Genomic DNA, 17,132 nt, shown 5'->3' on the forward strand with positions numbered 1-17,132 from the left:
AAGGTTCCTCAATTGTTTTTGTCCTTCGATCCCAATCGATTAGGGCATCCAGTTTCCAAGCGCACTCTGTCTAACTGGTTGGCCGCTTGCATTTCCTTTTGCTACGCTCAGGCTGGCCTTCCTCCCCCGGGTCGAGTCACGGGGCACAAGGTCTGAGCGATGGCAGCTTCGATAGCTTGTCTCCGATCCACCCCGATGGAGGACATATGTAAGGCTGCCACTTGGTCTTCGGTTCATACATTCACCTCTCATTACTGTCTGGACACTTTATCCAGGAGTGACGGCCGGTTTGGCCAGTCAGTTTTGCAAAATCTGTTTTCCTAAATTGCCATCCTCCCACCTGCCCTTTTTTGGTTAGCTTGGAGGTCACCCACATGTGAGAATATCATGCCTGCTTGTCCTGGGATAAAGCACAGTTACTTACCGTAACAGGTGTTATCCAGGGACAGCAGGCATATATTCTCACAACCCGCCCGCCTCCCCGGGGATGGCTTCCTTGCTAGTTATGGAACTGAGGACCACGAGGTGGGATGCGCCCTCTAGTGGGCGAGAAGGCACGCACATGCGTGGTGCAGTGTGCAAACTTGAAACTTTAATCAAGTTTGCTTGAAAAGCTGTCCGCGCCGGGGCTCCGTAGATGACGTCACCCACATGTGAGAATATATGCCTGCTGTCCCTGGATAACACCTGTTACGGTAAGTAACTGTGCTTTTCCTACCGCTGGCCCCAACATAATCAGCAGGCAGCCGTCCAGCGACCAACACAATTTAAAGGTACAGTGGTGCCTCACACAACGAACTTAATTGGTTCCAGGAGCAAGTTTGTTATGTGAAACGTTCGTTATGTGAAACGCGTTTTCCCATAGGAATACATGTTAAAAAAAATAATTCGTTCTGCAGCATAAAATATGCTAAGATGACATAAAAAAGATAAATTTTTTGTTATTATTTTTATTTAGATACATCTAAAAACATACATCTCCCTGTCCTTTTACTTCCACTATCTTCCTATCCCATCTCTATTCCCTTTTGTCCCTCTCCCCATGATCAATCATCTCACCACCTCTCTCTGCCCTCACCCTCAGGGTTCAAGATTGCTTCCACTCTTTTTCCTGTTGTTCTCTCTGCCTGTCACCCTATGATTTAGCATCCCTTCTGCCCTTGTCCAATATTTCCCCTTCTCTCCCTCCCTCTCATCCCCTGCTCCAACATGTGCTTTCAGCGGCCTTCTCCCCCCTTAAGCGTCTTTTCTTCTCCACTCCACCTTTCCTCCCTCCCTGCCTCCACCTTTGTGGCGCTTTTGCACCCGACCGACAACAGAACAGGCCCGGTCGGACAAATCTCCCTGTAGCCGTGAATCTAAATTACCTTCTTACAGCAGCTGGATTATTGAAGCTGCTGTAAGAGGTAATTTAGATTCGCGGCTACAGGGCAGGGAGGTTTGTCGGCCGGGCCTGTTGTTGGTCGATCGGGGGACCTGACCAGCTGTGCACATTCTTCGGGGCGGACCGCCCCCTCCCCCCTCTTTCGTTCGCCATTGCCTTCTTCCTACCTGCCCTGCCGCAGCCGCACACAGCCGAACGGAAGTCTTCCTGATGTCAGCGCTGACGTCGGAGGAAGGGAGGGCTTTGCTTAAGCCCTCCCTCCGACGTCAGCGCTGACATCGGGAAGATTTCCGTTCGGCTGTGTGCTGCGACAGGGCAGGTAAGGAGAAGGAGACTACCCTCGCGGCTCGACCAACCCCGCTGCGATCCAACCCCGCAGGAACCCCGGACTTCGTTGTGTGAAACGAAGTCCGTTGTACGAATCAAGACATAAAGTTCGTTGTGCGCAGCGTTCGCTGTGCGAGGCGTTCGCTGTGCGAGGCACCACTGTATTGCTGGGGGAAGGGGGGCTGGGATGGAATTTATAGGTGCCTGGAATGGAATTTAAAGGTGCCGGGTATATATTAGTATACAATTTGGTTCAGAATTTTTTTTTCTTATTTTCTTCCTCTAAATCTAGAGAGTGTCTTATGGAGCGAAAAATATGGTACTTCTGCTATTCATTTCTGTAGAACTATGAGATGCATACAGCACTATAACATAACATAACATTTTATTTGTATACCGTGATACACTGTGAAGTTCGATGCGATTGGCAAAAATTATAAGACCATACATAGGCAATGAGGGTACAAATACAAACAGCCTAGGAGCAAAACAAGATTAGCGTCTTACAATAACGATAATTAAACACGCAGTTAAACACACAAGAGACAGTCCCTGCTCAAAAGAACTAATCTAAATTATGGGCTCCTTTTACAAGTGCCTTAACGTGTGGAATAGCGTGCGCTAGCCACTACCGCCTCCTCCTGAGCAGGCGGTAGTTTTTCAGGTAGCGCGCGCTAATCCGGGGCACTAAAATTGCTAGCGCACCTTTGTAAAAGGAAGCCTTATGTCAGACACACAGGACACAGGATGGCTCATTAATTTCTGGCATGGTCTATGATAAACTCATTTTGCCTTGGCGATCTACTGGGGCCGATCAGCCTTCCTCTCCCCGATGTCAATTCTGCCGTCGGAGAGGAAGTTCGGGACAGCCAATCGCTGCCTGGCTGGCCGGAACTTCCTCTCCCACGGCAGAATTGATGTCGGGGAGAGGAATGTTGGTCAGTCCGATGCAGGGAAGTAGGGAGAGCTTGGGGCAGTGGCAGCGGTAGCTTGGGGGCCTGTTCCCCGATGGCGGCGGCAGTGTTCTTGGGGGAGGGCAGGGAGAAAGAAAGAAAGGGGGCAGGCAGGGAGACAAAAGGAAAGAAGGGAAACAGAAAAAAAGGGGGCATGAAGAGAGAAAAAAAGAAAGGGAGGCAGGGAGAAAGAAAAAGTTGGGGAGGGAATGAGGTCTGGAGGAGTGGAAGCATACAGGCTGAAAGAAGGGAAGAAAGATTGGATGCACAGTCCGAAGAAGAAAGTGCAACCAGAGACTCATGAAATCACCAGACAACAAAGGTAGGAAAAATGATTTTATTTTCAATTTTGTGATCAAAATGTGTCTGAATTTATATCTGCTGTCTATATTTTGCACTATGGCCTCCTTTTACTAAACCACAATAGCGTTTTTTAGCGCAGGGAGCCTATGAGCGTCGAGAACAGCGCTGGGCATTCAGCGCAGCTCCCTGCGCTAAAAACTGCTGTTGTGGTTTAGTAAAAAGGGAGGGGGTATTTGTCTATTTTTGTATGGTTGTTACTGAGGTGACAGTGTCATCTGTCTTGACCTCTTTGAAAAAACCCTGGAATAGGAATGATAACATTTTCTCAGCGTACAGTGTGTTTTGTGGGTTTTTTTTAATTTTATTGTTGGTAGATCATTTTGACTTGGTCATTTTAAAAGTAGTTCGCAAGCCCAAAAAGTGTGGGCACCCCTGGTCTATGAAATTGCAGATAATATGCTGATAACTTTCTGTGCAGTAATGTGTTATTAGCTTGTTGCAAAGCAATTTAGCAAGTAGGAACCTAAGTTTATTTTTTTATCTATAGAAGATAAGATAAAAGGGGAAAACCCTCAAAAAAATAACAAAACAAAATAAGGGAGAATAGCTATTATCCCAGGACAAGCAGGCAGGTATTCTCACTAGTGGGTAATGTCATCCGACAGAGCCCCGATACGGACATCTTGCAAGCATGTCTTGCTTGAAGAAACTCAGAAGTTTCGAGATGCCCGCACCGCGCATGCGCCAGTGCCTTCCTGCCCGATGGTCCGGGCGTGTCTCCTCAGTTCTTTTTCTTCCGCGGAGCTGAGAAGTCTATCTTCAATTTGCGCCCATTGAATCTCTTTTTTTGCCTTCTATTTTGCCGCGGGTTGAGTTCTTTTGGCTCTCCTGTGCATTTATTTCTTTCTTTGATTTCTTTTTTCAAAAAAAAATTTTTCCTTCCGATACCGGGTCGGCCGCATGGCTGGGGCCCTGCGCCTTCGACCTTGCGGCGGAGCTTTTCCGGCCTATGTCCCGGCCGATTACCGGTTTCAAAAAGTGTAGCAAGTGCCAGCGCGCGATTTCGCTCACGGACCCTCATCGACGCTGCTTACAGTGTCTGGGACCGGATCACTTCCCGAAATCGTGCCGGCCTTGCTCCACTCTGACGGGGAGAGCGTTTAAGCGCCGCTGTCTACTGTGGGAGTCCATGTTCAAGATAGAAGCTTCATCGGATCCTGCAGCTTCGACATCGACGGGTGCTTCGACTCCTTCAGCGAAGCCCTCTGCCTCCCCGGCTGCTTCGGGCCTCCTGAAACCGGCATCGTTCACACCGGTTTCGGCCCCGGCTTCGGCGCCGGTGCCTTCCTCCGTCTCCTCGGAGCAGGTATCGACCCCTACAGTTCCACCGGTGGTGCTCAAGGTGCCGAAGACTGGCAAGCAGAAGCACGCAGCACCGAAGGAGCGCAGAGACCGTGCGGAAGGGCCCCCTTTTGGTGCGGATCCCTCCATATCGGCTTCGTTGCGGTCCCTTCTGGAGGCTCAGTTCGTGGAGCTCATGCAGACCATGGGGCCTCGATTGATTGCCACCATCCAGGGTGACCTCCCAGCTTCGGCTTCGAGGGGCGGACCGCCCCCTCCTCCTCGCCGCACGACCTCGTTGCTCGGCGAGGAGGAGCGGCGAGCGGTGTCCGGGTCCTCAAGGAGGTCCTCCGTTAGTGCTGTGCCTCCTTTGGAACCGATTCCCTCGAGGAGGGCCTCCCTTAGTGATATGCCTCCCTTGGAGCCCATCCCCTCGAGGAAAGCCTCGTTTAGTGACCTACCTCCCTTGGAACCGATTACTCCGCCCCATGACTCAGTGTGGCGTCCACCTTCGGGGCCACCCAGTCCTGGGCATAGCAGGAAGCAGGACGAGTTCTTCCGAACCCCCTATCAAGCCTGGGCGTCGTCAGGGGAGGCACCGACTCTTCCGCCTCTGCGATCGACGGCATCGAGTCCGATCTGCTCCTTGGAGGCTTCTGACCCAGTTTCTCACAGACGGGCTCGATCCCCTTCCAGGCATCGATCCAGACATTCTTCGAAGCATTCCTCTCGGCACTCGACCGTCTCGCCTCAGAAGAAATTGCCTCGGTTGGGGTATGCTGCTTCGACTGGGTCTCCTCCTCCGGGCCCGGAGTTTGAGGACCCCGAGGTTTTCTACTCGTCCTGTTGCTCGCAGGCCTCTCTGGAGCCTGAAGCCTCTTCTTCTTCTAGTCCGTCTCGCAGACCGGCGACAGCGGACCAACTGTCCTTTTCATCGTTCCTCAGGCAGATGGCAGATGACATGGACATTACTCTCGATGCTGGGTCTCGATATTCCAAGGAGTACCTCGATACCATGCACTTGCCTCGTCCTCCGGCAGAGTCCTTGCGGCTTCCCCTGCACAAGCTCCTCGACCAGACCTTCATGCGATGCTTCGAGTCTCCTTACTCTATCCCTGCAGTCCCTGGCAAATTGGATGCGCGGTACCGCACGGTGCATCATAAAGGCTTCGAGGGTCCTCAGCTTTCTCACCAGTCCCTCCTGGTCGAATCCTCGCTCAAGCGGTCTCATCCTGGCCAGGTCTATGCTTCAGTGCCTCCGGGCCGCGAGGGCAGAACCATGGATAAGTTTGGTCGACGCATCTATCAGAATTCGATGATGGCGTCTCGAGTCCTGAATTACAATTTCCACTTTGCAGCCTACTTGGAATTTTTTCTACCTGTGCTTCGGAAGTTCACACCATACATCGAGTCCCAGGCTAGGTTTGAGTTTGAGGAAGTGGTTGCTTCGCTGTCCCAACTTCGGCTTCAGTTAATGCAATCTGCCTATGATGCGTTCGAGCTCTTAGCCCGAGCAGCGGCCTGCTCGATGGCGATGCGCCGGTTGGCCTGGTTGCGGACCATTGATATGGACCCGAATCTTCAGGACCGCCTGGAGAACGTCCCGTGTGCTGGGGCGGATCTTTTTGACGAATCCATCAAGACTGTCACGAAGAAGTTGTCTGACCACGAAAAGTCCTTCCAATCTATCCTTCGGCCGAAGCCTAAGCCTCAGCAGTCTCGACCTTCTCGTCCGCCGTTGATTTATCAGAGGCGTTATCAGCCGAGGCAAACTCCACCTGCGAGGCAACCGGCGAAGCGTCAGCCTCCTCAGAAGGGTCAGCCTAAGTCTCAGTCGCCTGCTGTCCCTAAGACCACTCAGCCTTTTTGACTGTCTCGTCGAGGGCATAACCAACCTCGTTCTGCCTCCCCCTGTTTTTCCCATCGGAGGGCGCCTCCATCATTTTTATCATCGCTGGGAGGCCATAACAACCGACCTCTGGGTCCTTACTATCATCAAGGAAGGATACTCTCTTCATTTCCATCGGGTCCCTCCGGACCACCCTCCAAGAGAGTATCCTTCCAACTTGACTCAGACCGCCCTTCTTCTTCAGGAAGCTCAGGCTTTGCTCCGGCTTCGTGCCGTGGAGCCGGTCCGCCGGACCAACTGAACCAGGGGTTTTACTCCCGGTACTTCCTTGTTCCGAAGAAGACGGACGACCTGCGACCCATTTTGGACCTCAGGGTCCTCAACAAATTCCTAGTCAAGGAGAGATTTCGCATGCTGACCCTCGCTTCTCTCTACCCCCTCCTCGAGCAGAACGACTGGTTATGCTCTCTGGATCTCAAGGAGGCCTACACTCACATTCCCATTCATCCGGCCTCACGCAAATTCCTCAGATTTTGGGTGGGACATCTGCATCTGCAGTATCGAGTGCTTCCATTCGGCCTGTCTTCGTCCCCCAGAGTCTTCACCAAATGTCTGGTGGTGGTGGCCGCGGCCCTCCGGTACCAAGGTCTTCAGGTATTCCCCTACCTCGACGACTGGCTGATCAAGGCTCCCTCGGCCTCGGGGGTCCTCTCAGCGACCCTGTCAACGATTCTGTTCCTGCAGAATTTGGGATTCGAGATCAACTTTCCCAAGTCTCATCTACAGCCGACCCAGTCTCTTCCCTTCATCGGGGCTGTCCTGGATACCGTACGTCTCAGAGCATTCCTTCCTTCTCAGCGCATGGATGCTCTTCTTCATCTCTGCCAGTCTGTGTCTTCTCACCAGACCATCTCAGCGAGACACATGATGGTCCTCCTGGGCCACATGGCCTCTACAGTTCATGTTACGCCGTTTGCCAGACTCCACCTCAGAATTCCTCAGTGGACCCTGGCATCTCAGTGGACTCAGGTGTCGGATCCGTTGACTCGACATATCACAGTCACTCCTGCTCTTCGGCAGTCTCTGCTCTGGTGGATGACCTCTTCGAATCTATCCAGAGGTTTGCTGTTTCATTCTCCTCCCCACCAGAAGGTTCTCACAACCGATTCCTCGACCTATGCCTGGGGAGCGCATCTGGATGGGCTTCGCACGCAGGGATTCTGGACCAGTGCGGACCGACTCCATCAAATCAATCTTCTGGAGCTCAGAGCCATCTTCAATGCTCTTCAAGCTTTTCAACATCTGCTTCACGACATGGTGGTCCTCATTCGCACCGACAATCAGGTCGCCATGTATTATGTCAACAAGCAAGGGGGCACGGGCTCGGCCTCCCTCTGCCAGGAAGCTCTCAGAGTCTGGGATTGGGCGGTTCGCCACAACACCTTCCTCAAAGCTGTCTACATTCAGGGGAGGGACAATGTCTTGGCGGACAAACTGAGTCGTCTTCTCCAGCCTCACGAATGGACACTCCACTCCAAGCCCCTTTATCAGATCTTTGCTCAGTGGGGAACGCCTCAGATAGACCTCTTTGCGGCTCCCCACAATTTCAAGCTGCCTCAGTTTTGCTCCAGGATCTACGCTCCTTATCGCCTTGAGGCAGTTGTTTTTCTGCTGGATTGGGGGAATCGCTTTCTGTATGCGTTTCCGCCATTCCCTCTCATTCTAAAGACTCTAGTCAAACTGAAGTCCGAACATGCCACCATGATTCTGATAGCTCCTCGGTGGCCCAGGCAACCTTGGTTCTCCCTTCTACTTCAACTCAGCAGCAGGGAACCGTACCTACTTCCAGTGTTTCCTTCACTGCTTACTCAGCATCAGGGGTCTCTGCTTCATCCCAACCTGCAGTCTCTCCACCTGACAGCTTGGTTCCTCTCAACGTAACTCCGCACCAGTTTTCCCAGGCGGTGAGGGATGTCTTGGAGGCTTCCAGGAAGCCTGCTACTCGTCAATGCTACTCCCAAAAATGGACTAGATTTTCTTCATGGTGTATTTCCAATTCTAAGGAGCCTCAGCGAGTCTCCCTATCCTCTGTTTTGGACTATCTTTTACATCTGTCTCAGTCTGGTCTCAAGTCGACATCTATACGAGTCCACCTGAGTGCTATTGCGGCTTTCCATCAGCCTCTACAAGGGAAACCTCTCTCTTCTCATCCTGTGGTTTCCAGATTTATGAAAGGACTTTTTCATGTCAATCCTCCTCTCAAACCGCCTCCAGTGGTTTGGGATCTAAATGTCCTTTCTCAGCTTATGAAACCTCCTTTTGAGCCTCTGAGCAAGGCTCCACTAAAGTTTCTCACTTGGAAAGTGGTTTTTCTGGTGGCCCTCACATCTGCTCGCAGGGTCAGTGAGCTTCAGGCCTTGGTGGCGGACCCACCTTTCACAGTATTCCATCATGACAAGGTGGTCCTCCACACTCACCCGAAATTCCTGCCTAAAGTGGTCTCTGAATTTCACCTCAACCAATCCATTGTGCTTCCAATGTTCTTTCCAAAGCCTCATTCTCATCCTGGAGAATCAGCTCTTCACACTCTGGACTGTAAACGTGCTTTGGCTTTCTACTTGGATCGCACCAAACCACACAGAACTGCTCCTCAACTTTTCGTCTCCTTTGATCCAAACAAGTTGGGACGACCTGTATCGAAGCGCACCATCTCCAACTGGATGGCGGCTTGTATCTCTTTCTGCTATGCCCAGGCTGGATTACCCCTTCCCTGTAAGGTCACAGCACATAGGGTCAGAGCAATGGCAGCCTCTGTAGCCTTCCTCAGATCGACACCGATTGAGAAGATTTGTAAGGCTGCCACTTGGTCCTCAGTTCATACGTTCACCTCTCATTATTGTCTGGATACTTTCTCCAGACGGGATGGGCAGTTTGGCCAAACTGTGTTACAAAATTTGTTCTCCTAAGTTGCCAACTCTCCCTCCATCCCATTGAGGTTAGCTTGGAGGTCACCCACTAGTGAGAGTACCTGCCTGCTTGTCCTGGGATAAAGCAATGTTACTTACCGTAACAGTTGTTATCCAGGGACAGCAGGCAGCTATTCTCACGTCCCACCCACCTCCCCTGGGTTGGCTTCTCTGCTAGCTACCTGAACTGAGGAGACACGCCTGGACCATCGGGCGGGAAGGCACTGGCGCATGCGCGGTGCGGGCATCTCGAAACTTCTGAGTTTCTTCAAGCAAGACATGCTTGCAAGATGTCCGTATCGGGGCTCTGTCGGATGACATCACCCACTAGTGAGAATAGCTGCCTGTTGTCCCTGGATAACAACTGTTACGGTAAGTAACATTGCTTTTTGTGTGATTTTCCGTAACTTTTGTATGCTTTTTAAATAAAGATTTCTGCACCTTGTAGATTCCATTCTGCAATTTCTTTCTTGTTTTTGGTGTTCACCTTTTACTGCAGATTTGTTGGATTTTTTTTATTTTTGCCATACCTAACATTTTGGTTCTCTTCTAATTTTCTAAATATTTTAACTGATTGGAGATATTATGTTGTACTGTACTGTCTTGAAGAAAGATTTGAGCTCTGAAAGCTAATTGAAAAATTAGCTTTGGATTAGCTTTGGATTAGTCCCAAAAAAATGGTATTTTCTTATTTCTCATTATTTGTTTTATTTCTGTTTGTTAATTTGTAAAGTGGTGATTGTTATGTAGCAGTTTTTTTCAAATTTACATGTACTGTCTTTATATTTTGCACAGTATTAGAGGACGTGTCACTGTTTCTGTGGTGTTGCATTATATGCAGAGTCTGGTTTCTTGGTTCAGTTTAACTTTTATCTACATAGTTCTATTTTTAGTTTGTGATTATTCCATAATGGGTGAAGGTGTTTCTGTGTTGTGTGTATGAAAAGGACATGGTTTTCTGTTAGCATCGACTGTACAGGATCAATAGACTGTGCAGGATCTGGCTTGTTTAGTTTTACAATGCGTGTGTTGGTGTTCTAGTGCTCACTGCAGTGTTTAAGATGCTGCCTTTTCCTAGGAGTACCCTTGTTGTGTGACTCATGGATTATTACTAAAAATATCTTTTTTATATAGAGGAGGGGGTTGTTAAAAAATGATCAGCACTGGCTGTCATATATACTAGGTATGCCACTGGATTTAATGACCCTATTCTAACTTTACTGTTGATGTAGGTGTTGTCACTCTCCCCCACACACACACACTATAAAGAAATAAATTAAAGTTGTATTAACATCAAGCAGCTTTCAAATGACACTATAAGCAAATAAAAATAAAATATTTTTAATACATTGCTAATTATTACCTGCTTCTTTACCTAAACTGTTTTGCCTTAGCTCTCACTTTGCACACTTTCCCGGTTTTAAACCAAAAAATGCATTTTCATTTTCAGGCTATTTTAAGCCCTGTAAGCCCCCCCTTAAGCCTTACCTGGTGGTCTAGCGGGTTTTCGGGGCAGGAGCGATCTTCTCACACTCCTGCTCTATGCAGATCGCTCACAGGAAATGGTTTGAGAGACTACAGGAGCTCAAGACAGCCATTTCCTGTGAGCGATCTGCACGGGGCAGGAGCGTGGGAGATCGCTCCTGCCTGAAAACCTGCTAGACCACCAGTTAAGGCTTAAGGGGGGGGGGTTTCAGGGCTTAAAATAGCCGGGGGAAGTGGGGGTTAGGGGCAGAACCGGTCCGAATATTATTCACATTTTTTTAATATTCATGGGCTGGCTGTGCCCCTTACCCCTGCGAATACGGAGGGGGAAGTGTACAGCAAAAAAGTAGCAGATAAAGATCAATCACACAGGTCTTCCTCAAGGCTCAGTAACACCTCTCCATAAATTATGTTGAAGAGGTCTGGAAGTGGGGATCACATCTATTTCATATCCTCAGTGAGACCTCAGGAAGGAACCTAGTGATCAATACATTAGAAGTGCTGTAGAGCCATTTCTTGTATGACTGGATGAGCTATATTTATCTTTTTTTTTAGTTGTTTAAATTCATGCAGAAATAAATGGCTAGATTGAACCTAATGACTTCATTAACACATTTACCTTTTTTAAACCTCTATACCATTTGAAAGAGGGCAAATATCTAATTATTCCCTTCTAGAATTGGATACTTCTTAAATTTAGTAAAAATATTCTGGCACGTGTCAAACCTTAAAAAAGGAAGCCATATTGAGCATTAGAAAATAATAATTAATAAAATAGTACACATTTAAGGTTCCTTTTACTAAGCTGCGATAGCGGTTTTAGCGTGCGTTTAGCGCGTTCAGAATTGTCGTGGGCACTAGATGCTAACGCCAGCTTTGAGCTGGCTTTAATTTTCCTTTGTAGTACGGGGGTTTGCGCGCGCTAAAAACGCTAGCGCACCGTAGTAAAAGAGGGGGTTAATTTTCCCCACCACCAAATTTACCCATCCCACCCGGCTACTTTTTCATGTTACCCAGCTGGAAAAAATTTCTGGGGAGAACACTGATACTGTATCCCCCACTGTAAACAGTCAAATTCTAAATAGACTGCAGAAGCCAGCAGTACCTTTGTTGACTTCTGTTAATCCTTGAAAGAGTGGGGGGAGGGAGGGAGGGGTTGATTGGTAGTGGGGTGCTTTCTTGTTGGCCGAGTCTGGGTTGAAGAACCAACGCCTGGCCTCATGCTGTTTTGCCTGTGTTGTATTTCTTGGGGTTTTAGATTCAATATTATTGTTCTTTTGAAAAAATAATTTAAAAAAAAAAAAAAGCTTCATACATTATAAATATAAATTTGGAAGTGAAGCACTGCCTAGGTTGCCCACTTCTGTGAGGTTTTGTGTATGTGTGTGTGTGAAGAACTGCAAGGTTGGTTTTAGCCAATGATGAATGCAGCATTTGATGGAGTGGTTATTCAGGGGCCCTTGTCTTCCCCTTCCTACTATTATATTTGTTGGTCTTCATCTAGAAGGATAAAGGTGCAATTTATTCTTTCCTGTTAATTTCCTTTCTTTGAGTCCTGCTGGACCAGTCCGAGTCCTACCCTGGAAGATTTTAACATAAAGGTTGTCTTTTACAGTGCTTAGTCTTATTTCTTACTATTTGTTAGTGCTGCCCGATTCACGATTCAAATTGGGCAGCCGCACCTGTTTTAGAGGGCGAGGAGGGAGATCAGTCGGGAAGTGCTGCGTCCGGCTTCCCTCCTGGCCTTCCCAAAGGACTGCCCCCCACCCCGAAAGACTGCGCAAACCCCCTCCCTGGGAAATCCTCCCTGTTCCCCCTGGCCTCCCTGAACCGTTTACCTTACAGCTACAGCCTGCAGCCGAAGATCGCGGTTACAGCGTCTTTGCACTGCAGTGCTTTGAGCTGTTTCCTCCGCCGCGATCCTGCCTCTGATGTCAGAGGAGGGGCAGGACTGCAGCAGAGGAAACAGCTCAAAGCACTGCAGTGCAAAAACGCTGTAACCGCAATCTTTGGCTGCAGGCTGAAGCTGTAGGGTAAACATTTTGGGGAGGCCAGGGGGAACATGGAGGCCTTCCCGGGGGAGGGGGGTGCGCAGTCTTTCGGGGGGTGGCAGTCCTTCAGGGGGTGGGACAGGCCTTGGGGGGGGGTGCAGGCCTTCAAGGGGTGAACAGGCCTTTAACGGGGAACAGGCCTTTAACGTGGGTGGGGGGACAGGCTAGGGATGGTGGCATAGGCCTTCAAGGGGGACAGGCAGGCCTTCGGGGGGGGCAGTCATTCAGGGGGTGGGACAGGCCTTGGGGGGTGCAGGCCTTTAAGGGGGTGCACGGTGCAGACCTTTAAGGGGGGGACAGGCCATTGGTGGTGGCATAGGCCTTCAGGGAGGACAGGCAGGCCTTCAAGGAGGAGGCAGGCCTTCAAGGAGGGGACAGGCCTTCAGGGATGGGGGTACAGGCCTTCAGGGGGGAGGTGCAGGGCTGCAGGCCTTCAGGGGGACACAGATCTTCAGGGGAGGGGGGCCTTGGTGTAGAAGTACACGGAGGGAGGGAAGGAGGATTCAAAGAGATGTGCGTATGCCGGTCTTTGGGAGGGAAGAAATAATGGGTCTAAAAATAGAGGAGAGGGAGAGAGATGATTGGCAATGGGATTTAGGGAGGGAAGGAACAGAAAGGGAGAGAAGTTGGACACAAGGGATGGTGTGGAGGGGGGATAGAGATACTGGATAGGAGGGTAGTTGGGAAAAGAAAGGGAGAGATGGTGGATCCTGGGGCGGTGGGGAAGGAGGGAGAGATGCTGGATGAAAGGGTAGTTAAGAAAAGGTGGATCTGTGGATGGAGACAAAAAAAAAGAAAGATGCCAGACCTCCGGAGGAGGGAAGGGAAATGGAAGGGGAGGACAGAAATGGCAGATGGATGGTTAGAACGGAGAAAGAAGAAAGAAGGAGACCCTGGCAAGCAAGTTATCAGAAGACAACCAGAGCCTGGGACCAACAAGATTTGAATAATGACCAGACAACAAAAGGTAGAAAAACTAATTTTATTTTCCATTTTGTAATTACAATATGTCAGATTTGAAACGTGTATCCTGCCAGAGCTGGTGTTAGACCGCAAACGTGGACTAGGATTTAAGAGAAAGAGGAAAAGTCTTTTTTGTTTGTTTATTTTGTTTACACCACAGTGTCAGTGTGGTTAGGAGAAGGCAAAGGGGGTGAGGAGGCTATAAAATAAACCCATCAGGATGTTTGAAAAAAAATAACATCCAATTGGGCAGGAAAATCGAATTGAATCGAAAAACCAATTTAGTAGGCTGAATCGAATCTAATCAAATTTTTTTTTTCCTGAATCGGGCAGCACTAGTCTGGATTGTTCTAGCAGGACTCAAGGAAAGGTATGAATAAATTTCACTTCCTCAGCAACAGCAGCAGATGAATTCAGAGACTAGTCGGATAGTATACTTCTACCAGCAGGTGGAGATAGAGAACTGATTAACAGGTGGTCCTATTGGTTGGTACCCTCCCTGTATCTTCAGTATTCTCTATCTTCCAGCAGGTGATAGTCGCTGTTCCACGAGCTCCTGGATTCTGGCTAGATTTTTGTGTATTCTGCTGTTGAGAATTTTTTTTCTCTTCAGATAGATTGGGGTGTTTGGCTGAGCGGTGCCAACTTTGGGAGTCACACCTGGGTCCTCCCAGGTCCCTGCTCCACCCTCCTCTCCACTGGATTGAGGTTATTCCTGGTCCTCTGTGTTTTTTTCTTCTTTCCCATTTAAAAAAACCCCAACAACAACAAAAACCTTGTACAGAGAGGCCACTGTGCTGTTGTTGGACAGTGCTTTACTGTCTGTTCCAGTCTAAAGCTACCAGAATTTACAACGGTGGACTCTGAGGTGAGTGCTGTTTATTCTACTCGTTGGTGTTTCTTGAGTCTGCCAGGTTAATTGCTGGGGTTCTTTGCCACATGGTTTTGTGGGTAGCTGCGGTGATCGGCGGTTGTTTGTTGTTTTTTTTTTATGGCGGCAGAGGCAGTTCTAGCAGGACTCAAGGAAAGGAAATTAACAGGTATGAATAAATTTCACTTTTTTAGTTTCTGTTAATGTGTACTGTAGTACAAGTTTTATATTATTGGCTATGTATTTATGCTAATCAACTTTTTTTTTTTTTTTTACTTTATCAGGGCAACGAGGCAAGTTATCCGTTGGAAATGTGCTCACACTGTAAGTCACTTAATCAGGTTTCCTTTAGTTTTAAGTTAAATGCTCATATTTTTCTCTTGCTTGTTTTTATTTATGGCATGTTAAAGGTTTATATTGACAGATACTGGTAAAAACAGACATAAGTGAGTGTGTATTGCCATCAACTTAATTGTCTGGCTTTTTCAATATATTAGCAGCAGCAGCTCCTTTAGAAACTGATTTACTAAGGCTCGTTTCACATTCTTTGACAAAAGTCTAGTAAATCAGTCCCTTAAGGTACCACTGCACATCACAGTCATAAACCAGAAGTTTCCATTTTGGAAGCAAGTCAGCAGTGTGACATTAAACACCTAATAGATAAGCAAAGAGGAAATAGTCTCTGTAACACATATCATCATGGCATGGGTCCCTAACTCTTTCATATTCTACCTCTCCACTTTTCACTCAGTCTTTCTTTCTCTGCCTTCTTGTAGTGTCTCTTGCATCTTGCCTTTATTCAGCTTGCTGCTTTCCTAATTGTCCGCAGAAGTTTAGTTTGAGCCATGTGGTTCAGGAAGTTGGGTACTCTAGCGGTTTCCAATTCTGTAAGTCTTGAAGCCGCACAGCATGGCTCAGGTGTACAACAGTGAGCTGTAAGTAAGAAATGTTTTGAGGCAGCACAAATATGTGATTACAAATTTGAGATCAGATATCTCAGGTGACGGTGCAATTTCTAGGCGCCAAGGTGACCTGTACTGAAAGTTACATACACGAAACATGGTGTGCTAACTTTGTTCTTTACAAATGTTTGACAGTATTTGGAATTAATAATAATAATAATAATAATAATAACAGCTTATATACTGCAATACCGTGAAGATCTAAACTAAACTAAACCTTAGGTTTGTATATTGCTCCATCTCCATAGTCGTGGAGCTCGGCACGGTTTACAGGAATTATGGTGAGAAAGGAACTCCAAGGAAAGGGCTAGATGAAGATTAGAGGAAAGAAGAATGTTTAGAGGACTAGGATGTCAGATGAGGAGGGAGTGTTAGATTTTTGAGAAAAGCCAGGTTTTCAGATGTTTACGAAAGGGTTGGAGAGAACTCAGGTTCCGAAGAGGGGAGGTAAGGTTGTTCCAGAGCTCGGTGAATCTGAAGGGGAAGGAAGTCCCCAGTTTTCCTGGGTGGGAAATGCCTTTTAATGAGGGGAAGGATAATTTCGATTTTTGGGTAGGTCTGGTGGTATTAAGATTTGAGGAGTTCCAAGAAAGTGGAATTAATGGAGGAAGGATGCTGTGGAGGATCTTGAAAGTTAGGCAGATGCATTTGAAGTGGACTCTGGAAATTATCGGAAGCCAGTGAAGCTTGAATAGGAGCGGTAAGATGCGATCGAATTTACTTTTTGCAAAGATATTCTGAATCCGTTGGAGTCTGTGAAGGTTTTTACTCGTTAGGCTTATGAAGATAGAATTGCAATAGTCCAGTCTAGAGAGGATGATGGATTGGACGAGAACGGCAAAATGTTTTTGATGGAAACAGGATCTTACTTTCCTCAGCATGTGTAGGCTGAAATAGCATTTTTTTTTACCAGGGAGTTGAGGTGGTCATTGAAGGACAATGTAGAATCAATGATGACGCCCAGGACCTTGCTGGAGAATTCGAACTGCAGAGTGGAGCCAGAGGACAGTGGGATTGAGGTGGGTAGCTGAACTAATTTTGGACCAAGCCAAAGTAGTTTTGTCTTGGATTCATTCAATTTCATTTGGACAGTGTGGGCCCAAGATTGGAGGTTCGAGATACAAGAGGATATGTTCTCTGAGAGATTAGTGAGGTTCGAGTCGGTCTCGAGGAGGACAAGGATGTCATCAGCATAGGTGTAAATTGTTTCAAGGGGGGATAGATGGAGGAGTTTTAGAGAGGACATATAAATGTTGAAAAGGATAGGAGATAAAGGTGAACCTTGTGGGACTCCACAGATTGGTTTCCAGGGGGAGGATGAGGTGCCATTCATGTTGACAATGTAGGATCGGGAACGAAAGAATTTTGAGAACCATTCAAGGACTGTAGAGGTGATGCCAATCTCGGAGAGTTGGTAAATTAGAATATCATGGTGAACAACGTCGAAAGCGGCAGAAAGATCGAATTGCAGGAGGACGGCGAACTTGTTGTGGGAGTGAAGTTGTTGAACCTTGGAAATTAGGGAGGTCAATAGGGATTCGGTGCTGAAGTTGGGGCGAAAGCCATATTGGTAAGGTAGGAGAATGGAGAATTTCTCTAGATAGGATGAGAGTTGGGTCGATATGATGGACTCGAGCATCTTGGTTAGGAGAGGGATATTTGCTATTGGGCGATAGC

General features: G+C 48.0%; 1 protein-coding gene across 1 annotated transcript in view; it reads left to right on the top strand.

Annotated features, from left to right (window-relative positions):
- The window catches only part of PPP3R1 (protein phosphatase 3 regulatory subunit B, alpha), a 143,076-nt gene that overhangs the window by 74,446 nt on the left and 51,498 nt on the right, over positions 1-17,132 (top strand). Inside the window, exon 2 of the mRNA XM_033936486.1 lies at positions 14,778-14,817. Within this exon, the coding sequence (XP_033792377.1) occupies positions 14,778-14,817 (40 nt within the window). The remainder of the gene's footprint in view (positions 1-14,777; positions 14,818-17,132) is intronic.

Source organism: Geotrypetes seraphini, chromosome 3, assembly GCF_902459505.1.
Source record: "Geotrypetes seraphini chromosome 3, aGeoSer1.1, whole genome shotgun sequence".
In the NCBI taxonomy this organism is placed as follows: domain Eukaryota; kingdom Metazoa; phylum Chordata; class Amphibia; order Gymnophiona; family Dermophiidae; genus Geotrypetes; species Geotrypetes seraphini.